Source organism: Giraffa tippelskirchi, chromosome 12 (assembly GCF_054371585.1).
Source record: "Giraffa tippelskirchi isolate mGirTip1 chromosome 12, T2T-mGirTip1v1.2.pri, whole genome shotgun sequence".
Classification (NCBI taxonomy): Eukaryota; Metazoa; Chordata; class Mammalia; order Artiodactyla; family Giraffidae; genus Giraffa; species Giraffa tippelskirchi.
Genome location: NC_137286.1, coordinates 32,880,440 through 32,908,400, shown reverse-complemented (window position 1 = coordinate 32,908,400; position 27,961 = coordinate 32,880,440). Strand labels below are relative to the sequence as shown.

General features: G+C 44.8%; 2 protein-coding genes across 2 annotated transcripts; both read left to right on the top strand.

Moving 5' to 3' along the window:
• Window positions 1-7,631: 7,631 nt before the first annotated feature.
• On the top strand, window positions 7,632-9,809 carry LOC145530325 (mast cell protease 1A-like). Its single transcript, XM_081551445.1, has 5 exons — window positions 7,632-7,813; window positions 8,008-8,155; window positions 8,630-8,765; window positions 8,956-9,213; window positions 9,546-9,809. The coding sequence occupies exons 1-5, from the start codon at window positions 7,666-7,668 to the stop codon at window positions 9,699-9,701; spliced, it is 846 nt and encodes a 281-aa protein (XP_081407571.1). The 5' UTR covers window positions 7,632-7,665; the 3' UTR covers window positions 9,702-9,809.
• A 15,193-nt stretch (window positions 9,810-25,002) lies between these two features.
• On the top strand, window positions 25,003-27,645 carry LOC145530328 (mast cell protease 3-like). Its single transcript, XM_081551457.1, is given in 6 exon segments — window positions 25,003-25,057; window positions 25,261-25,350; window positions 25,353-25,407; window positions 26,441-26,576; window positions 26,768-27,025; window positions 27,374-27,645. Coding segments are annotated over 6 exon segments (756 nt in total). The 3' UTR covers window positions 27,536-27,645.
• The last annotated feature ends 316 nt before the right edge of the window (window positions 27,646-27,961 follow it).

The following is a 27,961-nucleotide window of genomic DNA, read 5'->3' as shown; positions in this document are numbered from 1 at the left end:
GATTCTTTACCAGCTGAGCTACCAGGGAAGCCCACTCTTAAGATAGCAGGCAGGAATGTCCTTGCACACGCTCAATTGGTAGGAACACCCATTTGAAAGCAATTAGAATCTGATTCTAAACACTCATCCATTGGATGGGCCAGAAACAGGCTCCCTGTCATGGCTGCAAGCTCCTGCCTGTGCAAACCAAACTGCAGTCAGTGAGGCCCATGTGGTCTGGACAAATGGAGAAATGCCTCTGCTCTTAGGCCGTCATGGTTACTTCTGCTCCACAGGGTCCAAGACGACCTAGACTTTTCATCCTTGGGAAGGTCTTGGTTTGGAGAGAATGTGATTTTTGCTGAGCAGGGATCTCCCTGTGCTGGTCTCCCCTCTCCAGACACTTCCAGCTGCCATCCCTCCAGGGTCTTGACTGCTGTGCTGAGCTGCCTGGGAGCTGAGCCCTAGTTCCAGCTCTTGGTTGGTGCCGCCCTACCCCTAACACAGGACTGTGCTTCTCTGAGGCATGTGTCAATACTCAAGGATACAGTTACTCTAAAGGCAGGCCCTTTCCCCTCTGGTTGTGCACAAATCATGCAGCAACACAATCTCCTAGTGACCTGGGGCACGTTTACAAAGGAAGAGCAGTGAAGACACAGCTTCTGATTTAGAGCTGAAAAAATCCCCAGACGTACTAGGACCCAGCTCGTTGTTTGAAAATCACACAAAAGGAAAACAAAGAAACAAAAACATAGTGTTTAAAAAAGGAGCCCAACCACATACATATTCAGCTCAAGTATAACATTCACTTTGAGGAAATGGTTCTGTGGTTGAAGAAGTTTAAGAATATTTGTTGCAGACTCTCGTCCTCCTTCGAGAGATGCGGGAGACAGAGTCCCAGGAGGGACAGTGAGCGCCTGGAGCACCACAGAGTTAGGACAAAGCCTGGGCTCAGCCAGGCCCCCTGAGAGCCAGGACAGCAAGAGACTTCCATGTTTTCTAACCCTGCCCACTGATGACTTCCTGCCGTCTCTGGACAAGACAGGAACCTCTGCTCAGATACCTCCCTCCATGCACAGCGAGCCTCTGGGCTCCCATGGCAGCCGTTCTCTGACAAGTACTCAGACAGCTTCCTGGTGAGCTGTTCTGTCTGCTCATGGGCACAATCAGATGAAGGTGGGTAAGCACCTAAAGCATGCTGATTTCTTCAATCTTCTGGTCTGTGGAAAGGTCCTCCATCCCCCACTTTTAAGGAAACAATCCTTAACTTGTTTAAAGATCTTTGCAATGGAAATAAGAAACAAAATACAATAAAATATCCTTGGACTTCCCTGGTGGCTCAGTGGATAAGAATCTGCCTGCCAATGCAGGGGGCATGAATTCCATCCTTGATCTGGGAAGATTCCACATGGTTCAGAACAACTAAGCCTATGCAGGACAACTACTGAGCCCGCGTGCTGTAACTACTGATGCCTGTGTGCTTAGAGCCTATGCTCTGCAGCAAGCGCAGCCACCACAATGAGAAGCTTGCACACCTGAACAAAGAAATCCCCTGCTTGCTACAACTAGAGAAAGCCCACGTGGAGCAATGAAGACCCTGCACAGCCAGAAATAAATAAAGAAATGAATACAATTTAAAAAATATCTGTAATGACCTCCAATGAAATGCCTCTACTGACCAAGGCCTATCCCGCCACTTTTTCCCTCCAGACCCACAAGAAGATTCAGTTCCCAATATACCTGGGGAGAGAATTGCCAGGCCAGCTCTGGGGATAATGGACCTGAAAGATCAAGCCCTTGCTAGTTTGTTTTGGGAATGTGCTTTGGAACAGGGATGGCTCTGCCTTCCCGGCCCATGACCATGCTGCTGTTGGTACCACTCACTGTGGTCTCGCAGGGTTTATTTCCTGTCTCTCTATCCCACACAACACGACTTTTGGCCAACAATCGTTTTACTGTGAAAGAACGTTGAAGCCATGAGTTCATGTCCCATATCACCCAGAAACAGCTGGCCTGAGAATCGTGTAAGACTTAGTAATGCAGATAGTGGAAAGACAACCACCTTCAAGATTGGGATACTGTCTTTCAGAATGTGGTATATGCTTTAAGCCAGCAGTGAGTATAGGGTGTTGTTTCTCTCACAGTTAGAATACACGGTTGTAGAAACAAAGAAGTGACCATAGGAGTGGCTCTTATTCCTACTATTAAACCTATTAACTCAGTCTCAGAAGTTTTACTTCCATCTCTATTATCTTGGACTCTTCTGATTCCAGCACAAGCTGGAATCAAGATTGCTGGGAGAAATATCAATAACCTCAGATATGCAGATGACACTACCCTTATGGCAGAAAGTGAAGAAGAACTAAAGAGGCTCTTGATGAAAGTGAAAGAGGAGAGTGAATAAGTTGGCTTAAAGCTCAACATTCAGAAAACTAAGATCATGGCATCTTGTCCCATCACTTCATGGCAAATAGATGGGGAAACAGTGGCTGAGTTTATTTTTTCTGGGCTCCAAAATCACTGCAGATTGTGATTGCAGCCATGAAATTAAAAGACGCTTACTCCTTGGAAGGAAAGTTATGACCAACCTAGACAGCATATTAAAAAGCAGAGATATTACTTTGCCAACAAAGGTCCATCTAGTCAAGGCTATGGTTTTTCCAGTGGTCGTGTATGGATGTGAGAGTTGGACTATAAAGAAAGCAGAGCGCCGAAGAATTGATGCTTTTGAACTGTGGTGTTGGAGAAGACTCTTGAGAGTCCCTTGGACTGCAAGGAGATCCAACCAGTCCATCCTAAAGGAGATCAGTCCTGGGTGTTCATTGGAAGGACTGATGTTGAAGCTGAAACTCCAATACTTTGACCACCTCATGCAAAGAGCTGACTCATTGGAAAAGACTCTGATGCTGGGAAAGATTGAGGGCAGAAAGAGAAGGGGATGACAGAGGATGAGATGGCTGGATGGCATCACCGACTCGATGGACATGGGTTTGGGTGGACTCAGGGAGTTGGTGATGGACAGGGAGGCCTGGCATGCTGCGGTTCATGGGATTGCAAAGAGTTGGACATGACTGAGCGACTGAACTGAACTGAACTTCTGATTTTTAGAGGCCTTAATTTGTAGGAAAGCAATTGACAGACAGATAAACTTACTATGCAAGTTAGGTGGGTGATCCTAATTGCCAAGGGAAGATGAGATTCCCCGTGTTACATCTTGGTAACTTGGTATTTCCATTCCTATTAGTGATGGTCAGTGAAAGGCTACTTTAGCTCAATAAAGGTAAAACCACTAAGATCCTTCAAGAATAATGTGTTGCGTCACCACACCAGACAAAGAACCCCACTAGCGGAGATACTTGAGATAAGATTCCTCTGTATGCTTCTCAGATGTCCATTGTGTCGGTGATGCCATCCAACCATCTCATCCTCTGGCATCCCCTTCTCCTCCTGCTCTCAATCTTTCCCAGCATCAGGGTCTTTTCAAATGAGTCAGCTCTTCACATCAGGTGGCCAAAGTACTGGAATTTCAGCTTCAACATCAGTCTTTCCAATGAATACCCAGGACTGATCTCCTTTAGGATGCACTGGCTGGATCTCCTTGCAGTCCAAGGGACTCTTAAGAGTCTTCTCCAACACCATAGTTCAAAAGCATCAGTTCTTCGGTGCTCAAATTTCTTTATCCATACATGACCACTGGAAAAACCATAGCCTTGACTAGATGGACCTTTGCTGACAAAGTAATGTCTCTGCTTTTTAATATGCTGTCTAGATTGGTCATAACTTTCCTTCCAAGGAGTTACCTGATTACCATCAGGCTTATATATATATCAATATATATACATCAGTATTCTATAACTGTAATTATTTTCAATTGTTGGCCTCTTAAGTTTAATACATCCTTTAACAACTCTGAATTTTTATCACTCTCATTGTTCATTTTTTTGACATTGTATTTTATGAATTTTTATTTCAAGTATTCGTTAACTGTCTATTGTGGATACAGATGATTTTACTACTTTCATCTTTTAACTTTCCTACTAGCTTTATAAGTGGTTGATAGCTACCTTGAAGGTCGTTGTTGTTCAGTTGCTCAGTCATGTCCAACTCTGCGACCTCATGGACTGCAGCATGCCTGGCTTCCTTGTCCTTCACTCTCTCCCAGACAAATATACCTTCATTTTTCCTTACCAGTGAGACTTTTTCTTTGATAATTTTCATACTTCTAGTTGTGGTCTTTTTTTTTCATTTAGAGAAGACCATATAACATTTCTTATAAGGCTGTCTTTGTGTTGCTGAACTCCTAGCTTTTGCTTGTTGTAAAACTTTAAGTTTCTCCTTCAAATATAGCCTGCCCAGTGGAATACTCTTGGTTATAAGATTTTTTTTTTCCTTTCATCACTAGAAATATATCATGCCACTCCCTCTGGGTTGCAAATTTTCTGTTGAAAAGTCTTCTGGTAGCTGGTAGTTCCCCTATACATAACTTTTTGCTTTTCCTTTACTGATTTTAATGTTCATATTAATATAAAATTAATATCTAATTTTTGCCATTTCAATTACAGTGTCTTAGTGAGGTCATCTTTGTGTTTATCTTGTTTGGGACTGTCTGTGTTTCCTGGACCTGGATATTTCTTTCTTTTCCTACGTTAGGGAAGTTTTCAGCTATTATGTCTTCAAATATGGTCTCTAACACTTTCCTTCTCTCTTCTCCTTCTGGGACTCCTATACTGTGAATATCAGTATCCTTGATATTATCTCAGAGTTCTCTTAAACTGTCCTCATTAAAAACATTCCTTTTTTCTCTCTCTCTCTTTTTTTTTTCTGTTCAGTTTGAGTGATTTCCACGGCTCTCTCTTCTATTTTGCTGACCACTCCACTGTATCATCTAATCTACTAGTGATTCCTTCTAGTGTATTTTAAATTTCAGTTATTGTATTCTTCAGTTCTGCTTAGGTCTTTAGATTTTCTAACTCTTTGTTTTTATACAGATCAACTCTTTGATTGTGATATATGTTGCAATAATTTTTTTCCAAGTTATTGTCTGTATTTTGCTTTTGCTTATGCTTGATTTTTGAGATATAAACTTTAAAAAACTGTGTTTTACATATCACAATTTATTTATCAATTTCTTCTTTTAATGTTTCTGTATTTAGAGTAATTGCTAGAAGACCTCTAATTTTATGAAGGGATTTATCCACATTTGTTTATTACTATGGTTTTATTTCATACATTTATGTCTCATATTTTGCACTTACTCAGGTGGTTTATGTGTTGTATGACTCTAACATATTGCTCCAATATCATTTATTAAAAAGTGCTACGTTTCCCCAGTGATTTTTTTTTTAAATGTCACCTTAGTGTAAACTACATTTTCATATGTGCTTGGAAATGTTTCTGGATTTTCTATTCTTTTTCTTTGGTCTGTCTGTCTGATCACAAGTGGGCAAAACACTGTTTTCAGAAAATGCATCTTACAGGATGTTTTTAATAGCTGACTAGTTTTATTCCTTCATGCTATTTTCCATATAAATTTTAGACATTAGCTAGAACTTCCTAACATTAGGAGAAAAAAAATTTTTTTTAATTGGAATCACATTTTTATATTAACTTTGGGAGAATCAGTGCCTTTTTGGTGTGGTTCTTACCCTATCAGAGAACTAAGACTATCTTTCTATTTCTAAAGTCTGTTTTTATGTTCTTCAGGAATCCTTTAACATTTTGTTCAAATGGTGTTTCACAATTCTGGTTGTGTTTTTCCCAAGCCCTTTATGTTTTTTTGTTGCTGCTGTGACAGATTATATTTTCAAATGTATCTTCAAACTGGTTGTTGTTCATATATGTGAAGGCTATGGATTTCCTTTTAATTTTGAAGTAATCTCAAGCTTATGTAAAAGTAGCAATTATAATACAAAAAACTTTTGTTTTCCTGAACCATTTGAGAGTAAAGTTACTGACATGGTGTTCCATCAGTTCTCAAAAACTGTAGAGTGCAATTTCTACAAACGGGGAAATGTGTATGTGACCACAATTCAACCATCAAATCCAGGAAATTAACATTGATGCCACCAATACCATCTAATCTTCAGACAGTAAGAAACTGGGTCACTTGCGTTAATATGTTTAATTATTTGATTAGTCCCCACAAAGATTTATAAAACATATCTCTTATTCATCTTCTCCAAGTGCCTCCCCTGCTCTCCCCACCCAGGCTCTGGTGATCCATGTCATGCAGCCACTTCAAAGCAATGCCTACCTCACCCTATTTGTCCTGCTTTGACACATCCCACCAGACTGCCCTTACGGTTGGAGTTCCTGAATCCTCCTTGAGCTCCTTTACCACCTACTGGTCAACCCTTGTGTAAACACCCTCCTCACAGCGCTTGGATGTTCACTCCCTATATAGTAGTAGTAGTAGTAGTAAAAGTCGCTCAGTCGTGTCCGACTCTTTGCGACCCCATGGACTGTAGCCCACCAGGCTCCCCTGTCCATGGAATTCTCCAGGCAAGAATACTGGAGTGGGTTTCCATGTCCTTCTCCATTCCCTATGGAAGGCAACATTCCTCACTTCACTTATATTCTGATATCTCATCCAAGTCATCCAGTGCAGGGCGTCCAAGCCCATGTAGGATGAAGACACCCCTTGGTTTACTGTGACTCTCTTGCCAGAATCACTGTTGACCATGGGCTTTGTTTCTTTAACTCAAGTGTTGTTGCTTTTTAAGAGGCTTGGGATCAAGATGTTTAGAAACAACAATTTTTTTGATTCCATGACTTTCTCCATTTTCATGATGGGGACATGACTGCCGTTGTGTATCTCCATCCCACAGGCTCTTCTTACATGACTACAACAAAGGAGGTCTAGGGCCCTCCTTTTATAATCTGGGTGAGGGGAGTCCTTGATTGCTTCAAGCAGTGGAATATGTTAGAATAGGTGCCATATGACATCAAAATATAGGTAATGGAAAAAACACAGCTTCTAGATGGCTCACTTTTTAGGAGATGTTCACTCTGGGGAAACCAACCACTGTGTTATGAGGGAGCCAAAGAATCCCATGAAGTGAGACAACTTGAGGGGCTCTTATGGAGAAAAACTAATGTGCCGAGTGGTTAGCCAGCACCAACCACTGGGCATGTGTGAGCAATCCTTCAAGTGATTCAGCCTCCAGGCTTCAAGCAGCCCTGATGCCAAGGTGAGTAGAGGGATGCCAACCACACTGTACCCTGACCAAAATGCAGATAGGTAAAGCAATGTTGCTGTTATTTTAAACCACTGAGTCCTTTAGTAAGTGGAATAAGCCCTCTTCAGCATCACTTTCACACCATTATGTCTATTCCACACCATGGATCTTGCCTTTATAGTCTGATCATGATGGTTTATCTCCTCTACATGAAGCAAGGAATCTCATCTCCAATATTTCTCACATTCTTGCTGAAGAAGGGGTCTCAATACACAATCACCCTGGTGATTTAAAATGAACCCACAAAGACTTTCTTTGATCTATATCATCATGAGGCCCAGGTTTTGGGGGCTCAGGCACTTGAGGACTTAAGGACTGGCTGATGCAACCCCTCCCTGATCCCCACCCAACCCAATGGATGAAAACTTACCAGAGGCTTTAATTAAATTCAAATTCATAGTCCACTCTGACCCCAAAATGTGGTTTGAGGCTTTCAGAGAAGGCTCACATGATAAAGGCCAGAACATGGGAGGGGACACTCAGGGTTAAAAGACCAGAAGGAAGCGGTAGCTGCTCAGATCTGGGCAGTCGTCCTGGAGAGATGGTCCTGCGGCTGCTCCTGGTGGCCCTTCTTCTGTCCCCCACTGGGGAGGCAGGTGAGTAATAGTCCCACCCTCAGAGGCCCAGTCTCACCCCGCATGCACAGACCTGCTCAGATGCTACGCTCATGCACAGCCTAGGCCTGGTCCATCTAAGAAAATTTCTGAACTCAGGGTAACCTTGATCCTATCTCCCCTCTTCAAACTTTGGCTCCATGAGCACAGAGGGCATGCTGGAATCTCTCTTTCAGGGAAAATCATCGGGGGCCATGAGGCCAAGCCTCACTCCCGTCCCTACACGGCGTATCTTCAAATACAGACTCCAGAGAAAACTTTGATGTGTGGGGGTTTCCTCGTGCGTGAGGACTTTGTGCTGACAGCAGCTCACTGCCAGGGAAGGTGAGGAGCAGTGCCGGGTCCCCATCCCTCTGTTGAGCCCTCCCAGGGAACCCTCTTCTCAGGGGCTGCAGACCTTGGCTACCAGTAACACAGGAAGTTCTTCAGAGGACAGGTGAGCCTTGGGGAGAGTTGGACAGGTCAATGCCAGTGATGCATGGAGAGAAGGGACTGATCAAACCTGAGATGGAAGGAAGACAAGGTTGTACCCTGGAGTCCAGAGTGCAAATGTGAGAAGTTCACGTTTTCCTTAGAGACAGTCAAGCCTGTGCAGGATTGAACACCCACCGTGGACTCCAGGAACTACCACCCTGCCCAGGCTGCCAGAAGCAGGCAGCACAGAGAAGCCCAGACCCAGGGTCCGTCGTCCAGAATTCTCTCCCCACCAGTTCTGCCCTGTTCCCAGCAGTGCTCTGTCCTTCAGGCTCCTGGTCTGTATCTCCTGTGACTCCCCTTCCCTCTCTGCTATGTGTGCAGATCAGTGAAGGTCACCCTGGGGGCCCACAACATCAGGGAACGAGAGAGCACCCAGCAGGTCATCCAAGTGAGAAGAGCCATCCCCCATCCAGACTATAATAAGAAGACTTTGGCCAATGACCTCATGTTACTGCAGGTGGGACACGTGGCTGCCCCGGTTCTGGGACACTTTCCTCCCAGGCTTCTGCATCCCCCATGACTCATTCCTGACCCTCCTCCTGTACGACCCCTTCCGTGGTCCCAGAGCTGTTGGAAGGCAACTCCACAAATGTCCTGCAGTTTCTGTGGGCCATCAGTAGGTGAGAATGCCTTTCCTCTGTCTTCAGCTGGAGAGGAAGGCCAGAGCGACCGCCGCTGTGAGCACCATCGGTCTGCCCAGAGGCTCAGATACGGTGAAGCCAGGGATGCTGTGCAGTGTGGCTGGCTGGGGACGCCTCCATGAGAATGGCCCCACTGCTAGCAAACTGCAGGAGGTAGAGCTTGAAGTCCAAAGGGATAAGGAATGCAAATCTCATGATGAAGATTACAACGCCGACACCCAGATATGTGTGGGGAACCGAAGACTGAGGAAGAATGCTATGAAAGTGAGTAACACACTTTTATCCATGCAAAGCCCTGGGCACAGCCAAGCTGTGAGGATGGGGGTAGTGGGAATGAGCCCCGTCCCCTGTGTCCCCAGCCTGTCCTCCTATCTGGTCTCTGTCCTGTGTCCCTGGGGGGTAAACACTGCCCCACAGTCACATATGGGTGGAGGCTTCCTGCAGGAGGAGGGGGATTGTCAGGGCCAGATTGAAACCTTAGGACCACCAAGGTCCTGATATCAGCCAGGGCCCCTAACAGAGACCACCCACCCCAGGGTGGCAGGGAGACCACACCTGAAGAAGGTGAGCTCAGCCCTTGTCCTCTCTGCCCACAGGGTGACTCCGGGAGCCCCCTCGTGTGTAATGGTGTGGCCCAGGGCATTGTGTCCTATGGAGAAGTTACACCTCCAGATGTCTACACCAGAATCTCAAGTTTTCATCAATGGATCAAAGAAACAATGAAAATGTACAAACTGCAGGGATCAGACTGAGGTCACCCAGGATTGGTCTGGCCATCTTCCCTGGGGTAGAGGTGTTAGACAAAGTGGGTGGAAGAGGGCTGCCTGGAACTTAATAAAGTTTTATCTTTTGAGCAGAAATCACTGATTCCTCCTTTATTCACATACTCCTTAGGCACTTACTCTGCCATGGAAACATCTGTTCACATTTCTGATCTGTCACCAGCTTTCCCCCTCCAGCGCATACACTGCCCCTCTCACCCCCACCTTCCATCTCTGGAATAAAAACTCCTGCTGCACCGACAGCCAGCTCCCTCCAGTCACATGTCCCCAGTGCCAGCTCCCCTCCAGGCTGCCCGTGAGCTCCATCAGAGAAGGGAGACCCCTTCTCAGGAACACAGGACCCTCTTCTTGATGACCCTCATGTCTCATCCATACGCCCTCCTCCTCAACCACACCCACTCCCCTATCCCCCGACCCAGTGCCCAAGGGGCAACAGAAGAGAATCCAGATTTGGAAAGGGGAAGCTCTGGGGTTGAGGGGGGCACCTGTCCACCCTGACAGAAATGGGGGAGGTTTCCAAAGGTGTGGCTCACCCCATGAGTGTTCCCTCCCCGCATCAGAGGAGACAGAGCTCAGAAGCCTGAGAAAATTTCAGGAGGGCTTCAGTATTCGCAAGCTCAGCTCAAGGGCCTGTCACAGCCCTGTCTTGGAGTTCTGGGCCCAGGGCCCTGCAGCCTCTGGTGTCCTGAGGGCACATCCTCCTTCAGCCCCAAGTGGCCTAGAGGGAGCTCTTCCACCTCGGGCTGAGATAGCTGCTCCCACGTCCATTGTTCGCACGTGTGTGTGTAAATATATTTATCTCCAAAGGAAAGTCACTGTAAAGCAATTATTGGTTTCAAGGTATCCTAAAGTTTCAAAGGTGTTTACAGCCATAGGTTATTTGGTACATTTTTTCTTCTATTTTTCATTGATCTTGAGGTTTTGCTACAGGTACATATTGAGAAAACCAATGTCACTTTTAAAACATGCACCTTAGCACTGAAGAGAAGATGTTTGCTGAACATTTGAATGGAGAGTGAGCTTCAACTATCGCAAAATGTGTTTTGGGTAAAAGTAACACGTATTCATCAAAACATATTCCTCATAAATGGAACATATTCATCACAGAAAGACAACTAGAACAGAACATATATATGTATTAGAAAAGAAAAATTACCAAGAATTTCACACCCCCAGATCATCAGCATTAATGCTTAAGCATATTTCCTTCCACTAGTTTTCTATTTATTCATAAGATGCTCTTGCTTCAACTCCCTTGGGATTGGGTTGTTTAGAACTTCTCATGCCATCCTTTTCATGCCTCTTTCTTCTGTCCTCAAACTGGTGAGAGTGTTGGGGTCATCTGCACACGTTTAGGATGGCCTGGCCCAGAGACATCAGAGATGTGGCTCTCTGGACTCTGGACAGAGAATACTTAGTGGGGAGTAAGTATTAGATGGCTGGCATCTGTTTCCCCCGCCCCCCCCCCCCCCACTCACCAGTCACCAGCATTTCCCGAGAGGAAGCCCCTCCTGACTCACAAACACCCTGATTTGGGTGGGACAACCTCCATCTCAGCTTGAGGGGTGCTGGATACCTCAGCACAACCCAGTCATGTCCCTCATTGCCGAAGGACCCAGTGATGGTTTTTTCTGGTTCAGTGAATATCAAGTCCAGAACTTCCGTTCAAAATTTTGGGATAAGAAAGGCTCTCTTTGCTACAGAATACTTATATTGAAATGGGAGATTCTAAATCCTCCAAAATTGTGACGGTAGAAACCTGGCAAAATAGGAAACGGGGTTGATGTTTGGGGCACTTGGGTGAGTCCAGGTCTCTTTGCTCCTAAAGTAAGTCCAGTCTCTGCTTCCCACTTGGCCCCAAGTAGAGCCCCATGCCATAGTCCTCACCCATGTGTTCTCCACCCCCAGATTCTAGGTTTCCTCCAGCCCCCTGAGCTTCTCAAGTACAGGAGCCATGTCCCTGCTATCCCTGAACCTCACCTATTGGGTAATTCTTCATGCTTTCCCCAGAATCAAAGAAGACCCAAGAGTGGAGAAATGAAGACACTCTTGATTCAGTGACTGAGGGTCTCTGGGGATCCAGCTCCTCCCTGGCTGCACCACAGCCTCCACTTTCTTGTTGTTCCTCTTGCTTTGTGACTCAGCAGTGGGAGTGTAAGTGTGGTGACGGTCTTGTTCTCACCTATCCCACAGCAGAGACCATGGGCACACGTGGCGTGCTGACGCCCGGCTGGGGGGAGCACAGCTCTGGGAGGTCTGTGGGGGCACTGAGCCTCCCCTCCTTCCTTCCCCTGAGCTTTGTGTCTGGAAGGAAGAAGCCCCAGCAGCTCTGACCTGGACAGGCCTTCTGGAAGATGCAGCTACTCCTGCTCCTGATGGCCTTTCTTCTGCCTCCTGGGCTGGGACATGTGAGTGATGGTCCCCATTCCTGAGGGCAGAGCCCATCTCACTAAGTCTCCTGCAGTCCTGACCCTTCTGTTCAGCTCCAATTTCTGAACCAGCTCCCACCCCAAGCAAGACTACAAGTCTGATGCTGCATAGACACTCAGCAAGGAGGGATGGCAGGCAGGCAGGTTTTCCCTAAGAGCTTTCGTGGATCTCAGTCTTTCTCACCACCAGGAAAATGGGTTGTGCATTTGTTGGAGGATATGAAGCTACAAAACACAAGTAAGTAAAATCCCTCACTCCAACCAGGAAATGACAACTCAGACAAACCACCCACAGTATGGGAGTTATCAGTGGACCCAGCTTAAGAACCCATGAAATTTCTCAGTGTCTACCACCCCTCACTCCTGCTCAGGAGAGGAGCCCAGGGTGTGATTGATCAGAGTGGCTAGATGATAGCACCCAAAGCTTTCCAGCTGCCTTAACTCTGCCCCAGACCCCAAGTAGCCCATTTTTGGCTGAGTTGTTAGAGGTGAGAAAGGATCCTCATGCAAAAGGACTTTGTCTGACAGCTGCTCAGTTCAGAGGAAGGTGAGGATCAGCAGCTAGCCTACACCTCCTGAGGCTCTGGAATGGGCCCAATCTCTCCCTAAGAGCTGAGCCAAGGGGAGCCCCTCCTTCACCCCAGGATCCTGACAATTCAGGATCACAAGAGCTCATCAAACAAGCCATCTTAAAAGGAGGACTAGGGTGTTGAAAAGCTGAGAAACAGGACAGGTAAGTTTTGAGGTCAGTGGGTCGGAGGTGAGAACGAGAGACAAGGTTGAGAAGGGTTGACCCACAATGGCCAAATAAAGCATCAGAGGATGAAAGCGTGCAGCGAGAGCCAAAACTCAAACTCAGGGTCACTTCACAATATTGCTGAGAAAGCTCCCGGGAGCCCTGCCCTCATGTCCCTGAGAAGCACTGGGCCCAGAGTCACTCAGCCCCAGGACCGTCTGTCACCTCAATTCCCCCTCAGCTGCTGCCCTGCCCTGGTGTCAGCTGCCTGTCACAGCTCCTGGGCTGTGTCTCCTGTGACCCCATGATCCCCACACCTCTGTTCTGCTCTCTGTGCAGCTCAGTCACCGTCACCCTGGGGGCCCACAACCTCAAACAGCAGGAGAGGACCCAGCAGGTCATCGGGGTGAGAAGAGCCATCCGCCACCCAGACTATAACCCTAAGAACTTCTCCAATGACATCATGTTACTGCAGGCAAGGAAAACTCCCCACTGGCCCTGCCCTCCTGGGATCAAATCATTGCCCTCCCAGGATCTCCTGCCCTTTCCTCCCTCCCATCCTGGCCGCCTGACCAGTCCCTGTGGCTCAGGAGAGAGGGGAGACACATCAACGTCACTCCCCTGTCCAGGCTCGGGGACCACCGGCTAAGCCAGACTCTTGCCTCTTCCCATAGCTGGAGAGAAAGGCCAAGCAGACTGGAGCTGTCAGGTAGCTCCGCCTGGCCAGGGCCATGGCCCGCATGAAGTCAGGACAGACGTGCAGTGTGGCCGGCTGGGGGAAGGACTCCACGGGCACCTACCCTGACTCACTGTAGGAGGTAAAGCTGACCATGCAGGAGGATCAAATGTGTGAGTCCCACTTACACCACTATTATACCAACGCCATCCAGCTATGTATGGGGGACCTAAAGACAGAGAAAGCTTCCTTTAAGGTGAGAATGACAGCCTACTTTGCTTGGATCTGGGGAGAAGTGTATTTGCTGAAGATCTGGGACCTGGGGACCGCCTCACCCTCACACAAAGACACAGCCTGGGGCTATAGTGTGAGTACGCTAGTGTGTGAGATGAGTGTAATTGTCTGGTAGTTTCAACATTCTTTGCATTGCCTTTCTTTGGGATTGGAATGAAAACTGATCTTTTCCAGTCCTGTGGCCACTGGTGAGCTTTCCAAATTTGCTGGCATATTGAGTGTAGCACTTTCACAGCATCATCTTTGAGGATTTGAAATAGCTCAACTGGAATTCCATCACCTCCACTAGCTTTGTTCATAGTGATGCTTCCCACTTAGGAATGGGAACTACTTAGCAATGGGAATAGTGACAGACTTTCTTTTTGGGACTCCAAAATCACTGCAGATGGTGACTGCAGCCATGAAATTAAAAGATGCTTCCTCCCTGGAAGAAAAGTTATGACCAACCTTGACAGCATATTAAAAAGCAGAGACATTACTTTGCCAACAAAGGTCCATCTAGTCGAAGCTATGGTTTTTCCAGTAGTCATGTATGGATGTAAGAGTTGGACTATAAAGAAAGCTGAGCGCCGAAGAATTGACACTTTTGAACTGTGGTGTTGGAGAAGACTCTTGAGAGTCCCTTGGACTGCAAGGAGATCCAACCAGTCCACCCTAAAGGAAATCAGACTGGAATATTCATTGGAAGGACTGATGTTGAAGCTGAAATTCCAATACTTTGACCACCTGATGCAAAGAACTGACTCATTGGAAAAGACCTTGTTGCTGGGAAAGATTGAAGGCGAAAGGAGAAGGGGTCAACAGAGGATGAGATGGTTGGATGGCATCACGGACTCAATGGACATAAGTTTGAGTAAACTCCAGGAGTTGGTGAGGCACAGGGAGCCTGTCGTGCTACAGTCCATGGGGTCACAAAGAGTCAGACACGACTGAGCAACTGAACTGAAGGCCCACTTGTCTCTGCATTCCAGGATGTCTGGTTCTAGCTGATTGATCACACCATCATGGTTATCTGGGTTATTAAGATCTCTTTTGTATAGTTCTTCTGTGTATTCTTACCACTTCTTAGTATCTTCTGCTTCTGTTAGGCCATTTCTCTCCTTTATTGTGCCCATCATTGGATGAAATATTCCCTTGGTATCTACAATTTTCTTGAAGAGATCTATAGTCTTCCCATTCTATTTTCCTCTATTTCCTTGCATTGATCACTTCAGAAGGCTTTCTTATCTCTCCTTGCTATTCTTTGGAACTCTGCATTCAGATGGATGTATCTTTCCTTTTCTCCTTTGCCTTTTGCTTCTCTTCTTTCCTCAGCTATTTGTAGGGCCTCCTCAGACAACCAGTTTGCCTTCTTGCATTTCTTCTTCTTGGGGTTGGTTTTGATCACCACCTCCTATACAATGTTATGAACCTCCATCCATAGTTCTTCAGGCATTCTATCTATCATATCTAATCCCTTGAATCTATTTGTCACTTCCACTGTAAAATCTTAAGAGATTTGATTTAGGTCATACCTGAATGACCTAGTGGTTTTCCCTACTTTCTTCAACTTAAGTCTGAATTTTGCAATAAGGAGTTCATGATCTGAGTCACAGTCAGCTCCTGGTCTTGTTTTTGCTGACTGTATAGAGCTTCTCCATCTTCAGCTGCAAAGAATATAATCAATCTGATTTCAGTATTGAACATCTAGTGATATGCATGTGTAGAGTCCCTCTTATGTTGTTGGAAGAGGATGCTTGCCACGACCACTGCATTCTCTTGACAAAACTCTGTTAGCCTTTGCCCTGCTTCATTTTGTACTCCAAGGTCAAACTTGCCTGTTACTCCAAGTATCTCTTGACTTCCTACTTTTGCATTCCTGTCCCCATGATAAAAAGGGCATCTTTTTTTGGTGTTAGTTCTAGAAGGTCTTATAGGTCTTCATAGAACCATTCAATTTCAGCTTCTTTGGCATTAGTGGCTGGGGCATAGACTTGGATTTCTGTGATATTGAATGGTTTGTCTTGGAAACAAACAAAGATCATTCTGTCATTTTTGAGATTGCACCAAAGTACTGCATTTTGGACTCTTTTGTTAACTATGAGGACTACTCCATTTCTTCTAAGGGATTCTTGCCCACAGGAATAGATTTAATGGTCATCTGAATTAAATTGTCCATTTGGTCCATTTTAGTTCACTGATTCCTAAAATGTCGATGTTCACTCTTGCCATCTCCTGTTTGACCACTTCCAACTTACCTTAATTCATGGGCCTAACATTCTAGGTTCCTATGCAATATTGTTCTTTACAGCATCAGACTTTACTTCTATCACAAGTCACATCCATACTGGGCATTGTTTTCACTTTGGCTCAACCTCTTCATTCTTTCTGGAACTATTTCTCTACTCTTCTCTAGTAGCATATTGGGCACCATCTGATCTGGGGAATTCATCTTTCAGTATCATATCTTTTTGCCTTTTCATACTGTTCATGGGGTTCTCAAGGCAAGAATACTGAAGTGGTTTGCCATTCCCTTCTCCAGTGGACCATGTTTTGTCAGAACTCTCCACCATGACTCGTCCGTCTTGGGTGGCCCTACACAGCAAGGCTCATAGTTTCATTGAGTTAAACAAGTCTGTGATCCAAGTGATCAGTTTAGTTAGTTTGAAAGAGTACCTTTCAGCCTATCCCTTTAGTCATAGCTGGCCTCTGGGCCAAGATTCCCTGCTGGTCAACTGAGGCCTTTTGAGTTAGAAAGGGCTCCTGTCCTTAGTAAGACTGAAAAGCACATATTTCATCTATCAATACAAATGCTGGTGGATCACCTACTAAGTGCTGGACATTGTGATTGTACAGTGGTACAGTGGACACAATACAGGTTCTACTACCTGAGCCCATTCAGGATAAAAACTCTCAACAAAGTTGGTATCAAGAAACATATCTCAGCAAAATACAGGCTGTTTATGACAGAACCACATTGGGCTTCCCTTGTGGCTCAGACATTAAAGAATCTGCCTGCAATGCAGGAGACCCAGGTTCAATCCCTGGGTCAGGAAGATCATCTGGAGAAGGGGATGGCTACCACTCCTTGCCTGAAGAATTCCATGGACAAAGGAGCCTGGTGGGCTACAGTCCATGGGGTTCCAAAGAGTTGGACATGATTGAATGACTAACACTTTCACTTTCCGTGACACCACTTAAACCACATTCATCAGTGAAAAGCTGAAAGCTTTTCCCCTAAGATTAGGATCAAAACAAAAATGCCCCCACTCACCATTTCTATTAAACATAGTGTTGGAAGTCCTAGTCACAACAAGAAAAAGGAAATAAAAGGCATCCACTTGGAATGAAAGAAAAAAACAGTCACTATTTGCAGATGACACAATAATATATATAGAAAACTTGAATATCTCTACAAAAAGCATGATTAGAATAAAGTCAGTATTTTCAAGATACAAGGTTAATATACAGAAATCTGTTGTTTTAATTTGTTTATACACTAGAAATGAACTCTAAGAAAAAGAAGAAAATACCACAATCCAATGAAAATTTATAAAATACCTATGAATAATTAACCCACACATTTTAGAGTATTATACTCTAAAATCTGTAAAACACTGATTGAAGGAATTTGAAGACAATACAAATAAATGGAAAGGTATTGCATGTTCAGGGATTGAAAAAACTATTATTACTAAAATGAGCAAACTACCCAAAGCAATCTACAGTTAAGGCAATCCCTATAAAAACACCCTTGACATTTTTCAGAACTAGAACAAATAGTCCCACAAATAATTCATCTGGAACAACAAAAGACCCCATATAGCCAAAGCAATGTTGAGGAAAAAGAACAAAGAAGGGGGTATCATGCTTCCTGAGGCTTCCCTGGTGGCTCAAATGGTAAAGAATATGCCTACAATGCAAGAGTCAGGGGTTCTATTCTTGGGTCAAGAAGATCCCCTGGAGAATGGAATGGCTATCACCCCAGTATTCTTGCCTAGAGAATTCCAGGGACAGAGAAGCCTGGTGGGCTACAATCCATGGGGTCGCAAAGAGTCAGACACAACTGAACAGCTAGCACTTTCACTTCTTTTCATCATGCTCCCTCACTTCAGACTACGCTATAAAGCTACTGTAATCAGAACGGTATGAAACTGGCACAAAAACAGACACATAAATCAATGGAACAGAATGGAGAGCCTGAAATGAACCCACATATATAGGATCTATTTATATCACAAAGGAGGCAAGATACATACAATAGAGAAAAGACAGTCTCTTTGATAAGTCATTTTGGCAAAATGGGACAGCTACACATAAAGAAATAAAATTAGAACATTTTCTCACACCATACATGAAGATAAACTCAAATTTATTAAAGACCAGAAATGATTAAATTCTTTGAAGAAAACACAAGCAGTACACTCTTTGGTCAGGTCTTAGCAGTACTTTTTTGGCTATTTCTCCTCAGGCAAGGGAAACAAAAGCAAAAAGAAGCAAATGGGACCTAATCAAAGGTAAAAGCTTTTGCACAGCAAAGGAAATCATTAACAAAGCAAAAGAGAAACCTACTGAATAGGAGTAAGTATTTGCAAATGATTTGTCTCATAAGTGGCTAACATTTAAAATATATGAAGAACTCAGACAACTCAATATTAAAAAAGAAAATAACCCAACTGAAAAATAGGCAGAGCACGGGGAATTATATTCAGTATCCTGTGATAAATCATAATGGCAAAGGATATGAAAAAGGATATATATGGATAACTGAATCACTTTTCTGTACAGGAGAAATTAACACAGCATGTCAATCACCTATATTTCAATAAAAGTAATTTTTTAAATGGGTAGAGCATCTGAATAGACATTCTTCCAAAGAAGACATGAAGATGGCCAACAGGTACATGAAAAGATGTTCAACATTACTAATTATGAGGTATTAGGTTGGTGAAAAAATAATTGCAACTTCAAACTGAATTTTAAATCATTATAACTAGGCTCAAACACTTCTTTATTAATCAAAATAGGAACCATTACTATCAACACATTTTTGCCAACAAGAAATAAGTTTATTTATTTCTGTAAAGTAAAAATCCATGCTTCTGGATTTGACCAACTCTCAGAAAGTATTTTCTACCTCCTGCTGGTTGTGGAAGTGCTTTCCCTGCAAAAAGTGGTCGAGATGCTTGAAGAAGTGGTAGTCGGTTAGCAAGAGGTCAGGTGAAAATATCGGATGAGGCAAAACTTTGTAGCCCTATTCGTTCAACTTTTGAAGAGTTGGTTGTGTGATGTGTGATCGGGCATTGTCATGGAAAAGAACTGGGCACATTCTGTTGACCAGTGCTGGCTGCAGGCATCACAGTTTTTGGTGCACCTCATCTATTTGCTGAGCATACTTCTCAGACATAATGGTTTCACTTGGATTCAGAAAGCTGTAGTGGATCAGACAGGCAGCAGACTACCAAACAGTGACCATGACCCCTTTTTTGGTGCAAGTTTGGCTTTGGGAAGTGCTTTACAGCTTCTTCTCTGTCCCACCACCAAGCTGGTGGTTGCCAGTGTCATATAAAACCCACGTTTTGTCGCATGTCACAATCCTATCTAGAAATGGTTCATTGTTGTTGCATAGAATAAGAGAAGATGACACTTCAAAATGATGATTTTTTTGATTTGCGATCAGCTCATGAGGCATCCGCTCATCGAACTTTTTCACCTTTCCAATTTGCTCCATATGCCAAACAACCAAAAAATGGTCGACATTGAGTTCTTCAGCGACTTCTCGTGTAGTTGTAAGAGGATCAGCTTTGATGATGCTCTCACTTGGCATTTGTCAACTTCCAATGGCCATCCACTGTGCCCCTCATCTTCAAGGTTCTCATCTCCTTTGCACAGCTTCTTGAACCACTACTGTACTGTATGTTCATTAGCAGTCCTGGGCCAAATGTGTGGTTGATGTTGCGAGTTGCCTCTGCTGTTTTATGATCCATTTTGAACTGGAATAAAAAAAACCAATCAATGTGCTTTTTGTGTAACATCATTTTCCTAGTCTGAAAGAAAAATAAAATAAAAATAAATAAACAGCAAGTAACAATTGCACTCATCTCACACGCTAGTAAAGTAATACTTAAGATTCTCCAAGCCAGGCTTCAGCAATATGTGAACCGTGAACTTCCAGATGTTCAAGCTGGTTTTAGAAAAGGCAGAGAACCAGAGATCAAATTGCCAACATCCGCTGGATCATCGAAAAAGCAAGAGAGTTCCAGAAAAACATCTACCTCTGCTTTATTGACTATACCAAAGCCTTTGACTGTGTGGATCACAATAAACTGTGGAAAATTCTGAAAGAGATGGGAATACCAGACCATCTGACCTATCTCTTGAGAAGCCTGTGTGCAGGTCAGGAAGCAACAGTTAGAACTGGACATGGAACAACAGACTGGTTCCAAATAGGAAAAGGAATACATCAAGGCTGTATATCGTCACCCTGCTTATTTAACTTATATGCAGAGTACATCATGAGAAACGCTGGGCTGGTGGAAGCACAAGCTGGAATCAAGATTGCTGGGAGAAATATCAATAATCTCAGATATGCATATGACACCACCATTACGGCAGAAAGTGAAGAAGAATTAAAGAGTCTCTTGATGAAAGTTAAAGAGGAAAGTGAAAAAGTTGGCTTAAAGCTCAACATTCAGAAAACTAAGATCATGGCATCCGGTCTCATCACTTCATGGCAGATATATGGGCAGACAGTGGAAACAGTGGCTGACTTCATTTTTCTGGGCTCCAAAATCTCTGCAGATGGTGATTGCAGCAATGAAATTAAAAGACACTTACTCCTTGGAAGGAAAGTTATGACCAACCTAGATAGCATATTAAAAAGCAGAGACATTACTTTGCCAACAAAGGTCCGTCTAGTCAAGGCTATGGTTTTTCCAGTGGTCAGGTATGGATGTGAGAGTTGGAATGTGAAGAAAGCTAAGTGCCAAAGAATTGATGCTTTTGAACTGTGGTGTTGAAGAAGACTCTTGAGAGTCCCTTGGACTGCAAGGAGTTCCACCAGTCCATCCTAAAGGAGATCAGTCCTGAGTGTTCATTGGAAGGACTGATGTTGAAGCTGAAACTCCAATACTTTGGCCACCTGATGCGAAGAGCTGACTCATTTGAAAAGACTCTGATGGTGGGAAAGATTGAGGGCAGGAGGAGAAGGAGACGACAGAGGATGAGATGGTTGGATGGCATCATCAACTTGATGGACATGGGTTTGGGTGGACTCCAGGAGTTGGTAACGGACAGGGAGGCCTGGCGTGCTGTGGTTCATGGGGTCGCAAAGAGTCAGACATGACTGAGCGACTGAACTGAACTGAACAAGTCATTAGCAAAAAAACATAAAGCAAGAAATGTGCATTAAAATGATGTATGACATAACCATATTTAAGAATGTATTCCAATATCAAACAGCAAAATGCAAAAACTGCAATTACTTTAGCACCAACCTGATAAATGCAAATCAAAATCACAATATTACCTCACACATCTTAGAATAACTACTGTCAAAAAGATAACAAATGACAAGTGTTAACAGGATGTGCTGAAAAGAAAAAGCCAGTGTACTGTTGTTAGGAATATAAATTAGTCCAACCTCTAAAGAAAACAGTGCCAAAGTTCCTCAAGTACTTAAAAATAGAATTACCATAGGATTCAGCAATTCCACACCTGGGTATATATCCAAACTAAACAAAAGCACTAATTCAATAAGTCATTAATATATGCACCCCAGTGTTCAAAGAAGCATTATTTATAAAAGCCAAGCTATGGAATCAAGCTCAGCATCCATTAACAGATGAATGGATAGAGAAGGGGTGGCATATATATACACACAATAGTATATACTCAGCCATAAAAAAAAATGAATTTCTCCATTTGCAATAACATGAATGGACATGGAAAGTATTAAGTTTATTGAAATCAGACAGAGAAGGATAACTACTATACATTTTCACTTATATGTGGAATCTAAAATATCAAACAGTTGAACAAAGTTAACAAAATAGAAACAGACTCGTAGATACAGAGAGCAAATTAGTGGTTACCAGAGGGGAGTGGGTGGTGACAGAGACAAGACAGTCAAAGGGGATTAAGAGGCACAAACCAGTAGGTATAAAATAAATAAGATACATGGATATAATGTACAGCACTGGGGATGTAGTCAATACTACATATAATAACTTAATATGGAGTATAAACTATAAAAATATGGAATACTATATTATACACCAGAAACTAATATTGTAAATTACTATACTTTAATTTTTTAAAAGTGACTAAATGGAAAAGAATTTATATCAGTTTCTTACATCAATTATTGACTATTTAAGGCAAAATAGTATTTAAGGCATATAGTGATGAAATGTATGACAAAGATAACTCAAAGTGTAAGAAGGAAGACAAATGAAACTATACCATTATGAGGTTCACATATGAGCGGAAAAAAAAGTGAAAGTATTAGTTGCTCAGTCCTGTCTGATTCTTTGCAGCCCCATAGACTGTAGCTGCCAGGCTCCTCCGTCCAGAGGATTTCCCAGGCAAGAATACTGGAGTGGGTAGCCATTCCCTTCTCCAGGGAATCTTCCCAACCCAGGGGTCAAACCCAGGTCTCCGGCATTACAGGCAGATTCTTTACCATCTGAGCCACAGGGGAAGCTGAAGGCATACCCTTCAGAGTAACAGCTAAAATAATATAGAGATATATAACTGAAAGACAGTAAAGAAGCCAAAATGAGATATAACAAAATAGAGCAGAAAAGCAGGGCAAAAGAACAGAGAATAAATCACACTGTGTTCCAGAAAGAACTTTCATAGTTTTTAGCTCTGATAAGCTAACCTTCTCCCTTATTATACATTTTTCATTTGGACAAAATTTTCCTAGTGATTCTTTCATGTTTATTTTCCACAAAAATTTTAGAAATTGTCTAGAACTTGTGGAACACTAGGAGAAAAAATTCAATAGACTTCTTGAAAAAAATCACATTATATATATTATTTTTATAATCATATTCATATATTAATTGGGAGAATCAGTACATTTTTGGTGTAGATCCATTGTATTCGAGAACTAAGAATATCTTGCTGCTTCTAAAGACTTTTCTTGTGTTTTTCAGAAGCAGTTTAACATTTTGCATGAATAGGTTTTTCACAATTCTGGTTAAGTTTTTCCTCGGCCTCATACCTATATTTGGTGCTACTGTAACAGATTTTCTTTTCTCAGGTTATTATTTATATATGTGAAAGGTACAGATTTCCTTTTAAATTGGAAACAATCTCAAGCTCATAGACAAGTTGCAATCACAATATAAAGTTTTCTTCTCCAGAACCATTTGCTAGTATACGTTACTGAAACGGCACTCGATTGCTTCTCAAATACTATAGAATGTAATTCCTACAAACAAGGACATACGTAGCTACCAGCCAAGCTTCAGATCCAGGAAATTAACACTGATGCCACAATTATCATCTAATCCTCAGTGAAAAACCTAGCTCAGTAGCCTTAATAAGTTGACTTATCTGATTAGCATCTGCAGAGATATATATAACCAATCTCTCACCCATTATCCCCAAGTGCATCCCCTGATCCCTATACCCCAGGATCTGGTGACGCACATTAGATAGCCCCTTCCTACCAATGCCCACCTCACCCTATTTGTCCTGCTCTGATAAATCCCACCTGATTGCCCCCACCCCCGAGAAGGCCCACAAGTCCCCCTTGATCAGAAACCACCTATCCCTTGTGTGAACACTCTCCTTATCCCGCGTGGACATTGAATCTCCGCCTCACATGCATTCTGTTACCTGATCCAGGATGCCCAATGCAGGGTGTAGGGTGAGAAGTGTGTCCACACAGGAGAGAGGCCAGGTGTGGACACATTCTCACCCCACGTGGGCTTGGCTTGGACACCCCGCCCTGGTTAACTGTGGCTCCCCTGCCAGAATCCATATTGACAGTGGGCTCTGTTTCTTAATCAAAGGTTTCATTGCTTTAGAAGAGACTTGAGATCAAGATGTTTAGGCCCCATGATGTTTTCAATTATATGACTGTCTCCACCTTTTCCATTATTGGGACATGACCAGGATAATTTGGTTAGCAAATTGTATAGGGACATCAGAATGCCATTCTCTGGGTAGCGGTGGGGGAATTCTGCTTTGCCTCCCTCGTATCCATTCTCACTTCACGTGGAACTCCCATCCCACCGGCTCTTCTTCCTTGACTGCAACTCTCCTGCTGGGAGATGAAATCTAGGGCCCCTCCTTTTTAATCTGCTGGGAGCTCTTGATTGCCTCAAACAGAGGGATATGGTAGAATAGATGCCATAGGACGTCAAAATTTAGGTAATTAAAAGAGCCCAGCTTGTGCCTGGCTTGTTTCTTAGCAGAAGCTTATTTGGGAGAAAGCCAACAACATGTCATGTATGAGGGAGACATCAAGTAATTCAGCTTCCAGGCTTCAAACCTCCCTGATACCAAGAAGAGCAGAGGAGTGCTATCCACACTGTATCCTGACCAAAATGCAGATTCATGGGTAAAACAATGTTGCTGTTTTTTAAAAATATACTCAGTCTTTAATAACTGGAATAATCTCTCTTCAGCATCACTCTCACACACCATCCTCTATATCCCACACCATGGCTCTCACCATCCTTGTTGGACCCTGACGGTTTTGTCTCCTCCACCAGAAGTGAGAGATCTTATCTCCACGATGCTTCCGAAATTTCTCATACAAAGAGGCCTCGATACACAATCACCCTGGTGATCAAAGAGAACCACAGAAATGAAGACATTCTATGTCATGAATCTCTCATCATGGGACCCAGAATGCTGGGGCTCAAAGATCTAGTATTTGTTGATACAACGTCTCACTACTTCTACTTATAGTTATTCTCTTGTTTTCTGCTGAGCGATGGCACTAAGCCAAGAGCTTGTGGGTGCTTCTGTAGTGACCACTAAGTACACGCTCCACTCAGACCCCAGGACCTAATCAGACAGAGGTGTGAGACTTTAGAGAAATCTCAAGTGATACAAGCCACAACATGGCAGGAGACACTGGTTAAAAGACCAGAGGGAAGTAGCAGCTGCTCAGATCTGGGCAGCTTTCCTGCAGAGATGGTCCTGCTCCTGCTCCGGGTGGCCCTTCTTCTGTCTGCCACTGGGGAGGCAGGTGAGTAACAGTCCCCCCTCAGAGGCCCAGTCCCTCCCCACATGGACAGACCTGCTCAGATGCTACACTCATGCACGCCCTCATTCTGACCCATCTTCAGGAACTTTTCTAACTCAGGTCAAAGACAAGCAAATATGGACCCATCTCCCCTCTCCACCCTTGGCTCCATGAGCACAGCGGGTAGGCTTGTGTCTTTCTTTAAGGGAAAATCATTGGGGGCCATGAGGCCAAGCCTCACTCCCGTCCCTACACGACGTATCTTCAAATACAGACTCCAGAGAAAATTTTGATCTGTGGGGTTTCCTCGTACGTGAGGACTTCGTGCTGACAGCAGCTCACTGCCAGGGAAGGTGAGGAGCAGTGCCCAAGTCCCCATCTCTCTGTTGACCCCTCCCAGGGAACCCTCTTCTCAGGGGCTGCAGACCTAGGCCGCCAGGTAAGGTAGGAAGCTCTTCGGACGACATGTGAGCTTTGGTGAGAGAGGGACAGGTCAATGCCACTGATGCAAGGAGAGAGGGTCTGATCCAACCTAATATGGAAGGAAGCCAATGTTGCACCCTGGAGTCCAGAGTGCACATGTGAGAAATTCACGTTTTCCTAGACACAGGCAACTTGTGCAGGATTGAACACCCTCCATGGATTCCAGGAACTACTACCCTGCCCAGGCTGCCAGGAAGCAGACAGCACAGAGATGCTCAGGCTCCAGGGCCCATCGCCTAGAATTCTCCCCTCCCTAAGTCCTGCCCTGTCCCGAGCATTCCTTCAGGTTCCTGGCCTGTGTCTCCTGTGACTCCCTTTCCCTCTCTGCTCTCCATGCAGCTCAATCAACGTCACCCTGGGGGCACATAACATCAAGAAGCAGGAGAGGACCCAGCAGGTCATCACAGTGAGAAGAGCCATCCCCCACTCAGGCTATAAGAAACACTCCAATGACATCATGTTACTGCAGGTGGAACACGTGGCTGCACTGACTCCAGGACACTTCCTTCCTGGGGTTCTGCATCCCCCATGACCTCATTCCAGACTCTCCTCCTGTATGAACCCTTCTGTGGTCCCAAGGCTGTGAAGAAGGCAACCCCATGACTGTCCTGCCATCAGTAGATAAGAATGCCTTTCCTCTGCTTTCAGCTGATGAGGAAGGTGAATGTGACCACCGCTGAATGTAGTCCATCCTCCGTGGACTACAGAAACTGCCACCCTGCCCAGGCTGCGGGAAAGCAGACAATTTAGAGATGCTCAGCCCCAGGGCCCATTGCTTAGAATTTTGCCACACCCTCCCCCTGCTCCTCCCCAAGTCTTGCCCTGTCCCAGGCTGTGCTCTTTCCTCCCAGCTCCTGGATTGTTTCTCCTGTGACACCCCCTCCCTTTCTGCTCTCTGTGCAGCTCAATTGCTGTCACCCTGGGGGCCCACAACATCATGGAACGAGAGAGGACCCAGCAGGTCATCCCAGTGAGAAGAGCCATCCCCCACCCAGACTATAATGATAAGACTTGGGCCAACGACATCATGTTATTGCAGGTGGGACACATGGGCTGCACTGACTCTGGGACACTTCCATCCAGGGTTCTGCATCCCCCATGACCTCATTCCTGACCCTCCTCCTGTATGACCCCTCCATGGTCCCAGGGCTATGAGGAAGGCAAACCCATGACTGTCGTGCCATCTCTGTGGGCCATCAGTAGGTGAGAATGCTTTTCCTCTACCTTCAGCTGACTAGGAAGGCTGACATGATGGATGCAGTGAGCCTCATCAATCTGCTCAGGCGCTGGCAGAAGGTGAGGCCAGGGATGATGTGCAGTGTGGCCCGCTGGGGGCAACTGGAGGTAAATGTGCCCTCTGCAGCCAAACTACAGGAGGTAGATCTTGAAGTCCAAAGTGAGGAGAAATGTATCATTCGCTTCAAAAACTACATCCCCATCACGCAGATATGTGCTGGAGATCCAAACAAGAGGAAGAATTCTTTCAAGGTGAGATCCCCAGTGCTGTCTATGAAAAACCCTGGGCCCAGCTGAGCTGTGAGGATGGGGGGCTGTGGGAACAAATCCTGTCCCTGTGTCCCCAGCCTGTCCTCCTATCTGGTCTCTGTCCTGAGTCCCTGCGGGGGGTGGGGGGGTGGTGAACACTGCCCCACAGTCACATATGGGCAGAGACTTCTTGCAGAAAGACCAGCGGGGCTATCAAACCCAGGATGAAACCTCAGGACCAACAAGGCCCTGATATCAGCCAGGGCCCTGAACAGAGACCACCCGCCCCAGGGTGGCAGGGAAACCAGACCTGAAGAAGGTGAGCTCAGCCCTTGCCCTCTCTGCCCACAGGGTGACTCTGGGGGCCCGCTTCTGTGTAATGGTGTGGCCCAGGGCATTGTGTCCTATGGAGGAGTTGATGGGACACCTCCAAATGTCTACATCAGAATCTCCAGCTTTCTGCCCTGGATCCAGACAACAATGAGACAGTACAAATGCCAGGGATCAGCCTGAGGTGTCCTTGGAATGGACCCCTCCATCTTCCCTGGGATTGGAAGCGTTGGTCAAAGTATGTGCAGGAAGGTTGCCTGGAACTTAATAAACGTTCATCTCTTGAAAAGAAATCACTGATTCCTCCGTTATTCACATATTCGTTAGGCACCTTCTCTGTCAGGGAAACATCTTTCACATTTCTGATCTGTCAGCAGCTTATCCCCCAGCACATACACTGCTCCTCCCACCCCCACCTTCCATCTTTGGAATAAAATCTTCTGCTGTACCTACAGCCAGCTCCCTCCAGTCACATGTCCCCAGTGCCAGCTCCCCCTCAGGCTGCCTGTGAGCTCCATCAGAGAAGGGAGACCCCTCCTCAGGAACACAGGACCCCCTTGTCCACAACCCTTGTATTTCATCCATATGCCCTCCTCCTTGTCAACACCT

Coding starts and splice junctions, on each gene's coding strand:
- LOC145530325 (XM_081551445.1), top strand. CDS start 7,666: ATGATAAAGGCCAGAACATGGGAGGGGACACTCAGGGTTAAAAGACCA. Junction 8,766..8,955: donor ATGACCTCATGTTACTGCAG/GTGGGACACGTG, acceptor CTCTGTCTTCAG/CTGGAGAGGAAGGCCAGAGC. Junction 9,214..9,545: donor TGAGGAAGAATGCTATGAAA/GTGAGTAACACA, acceptor CTCTGCCCACAG/GGTGACTCCGGGAGCCCCCT.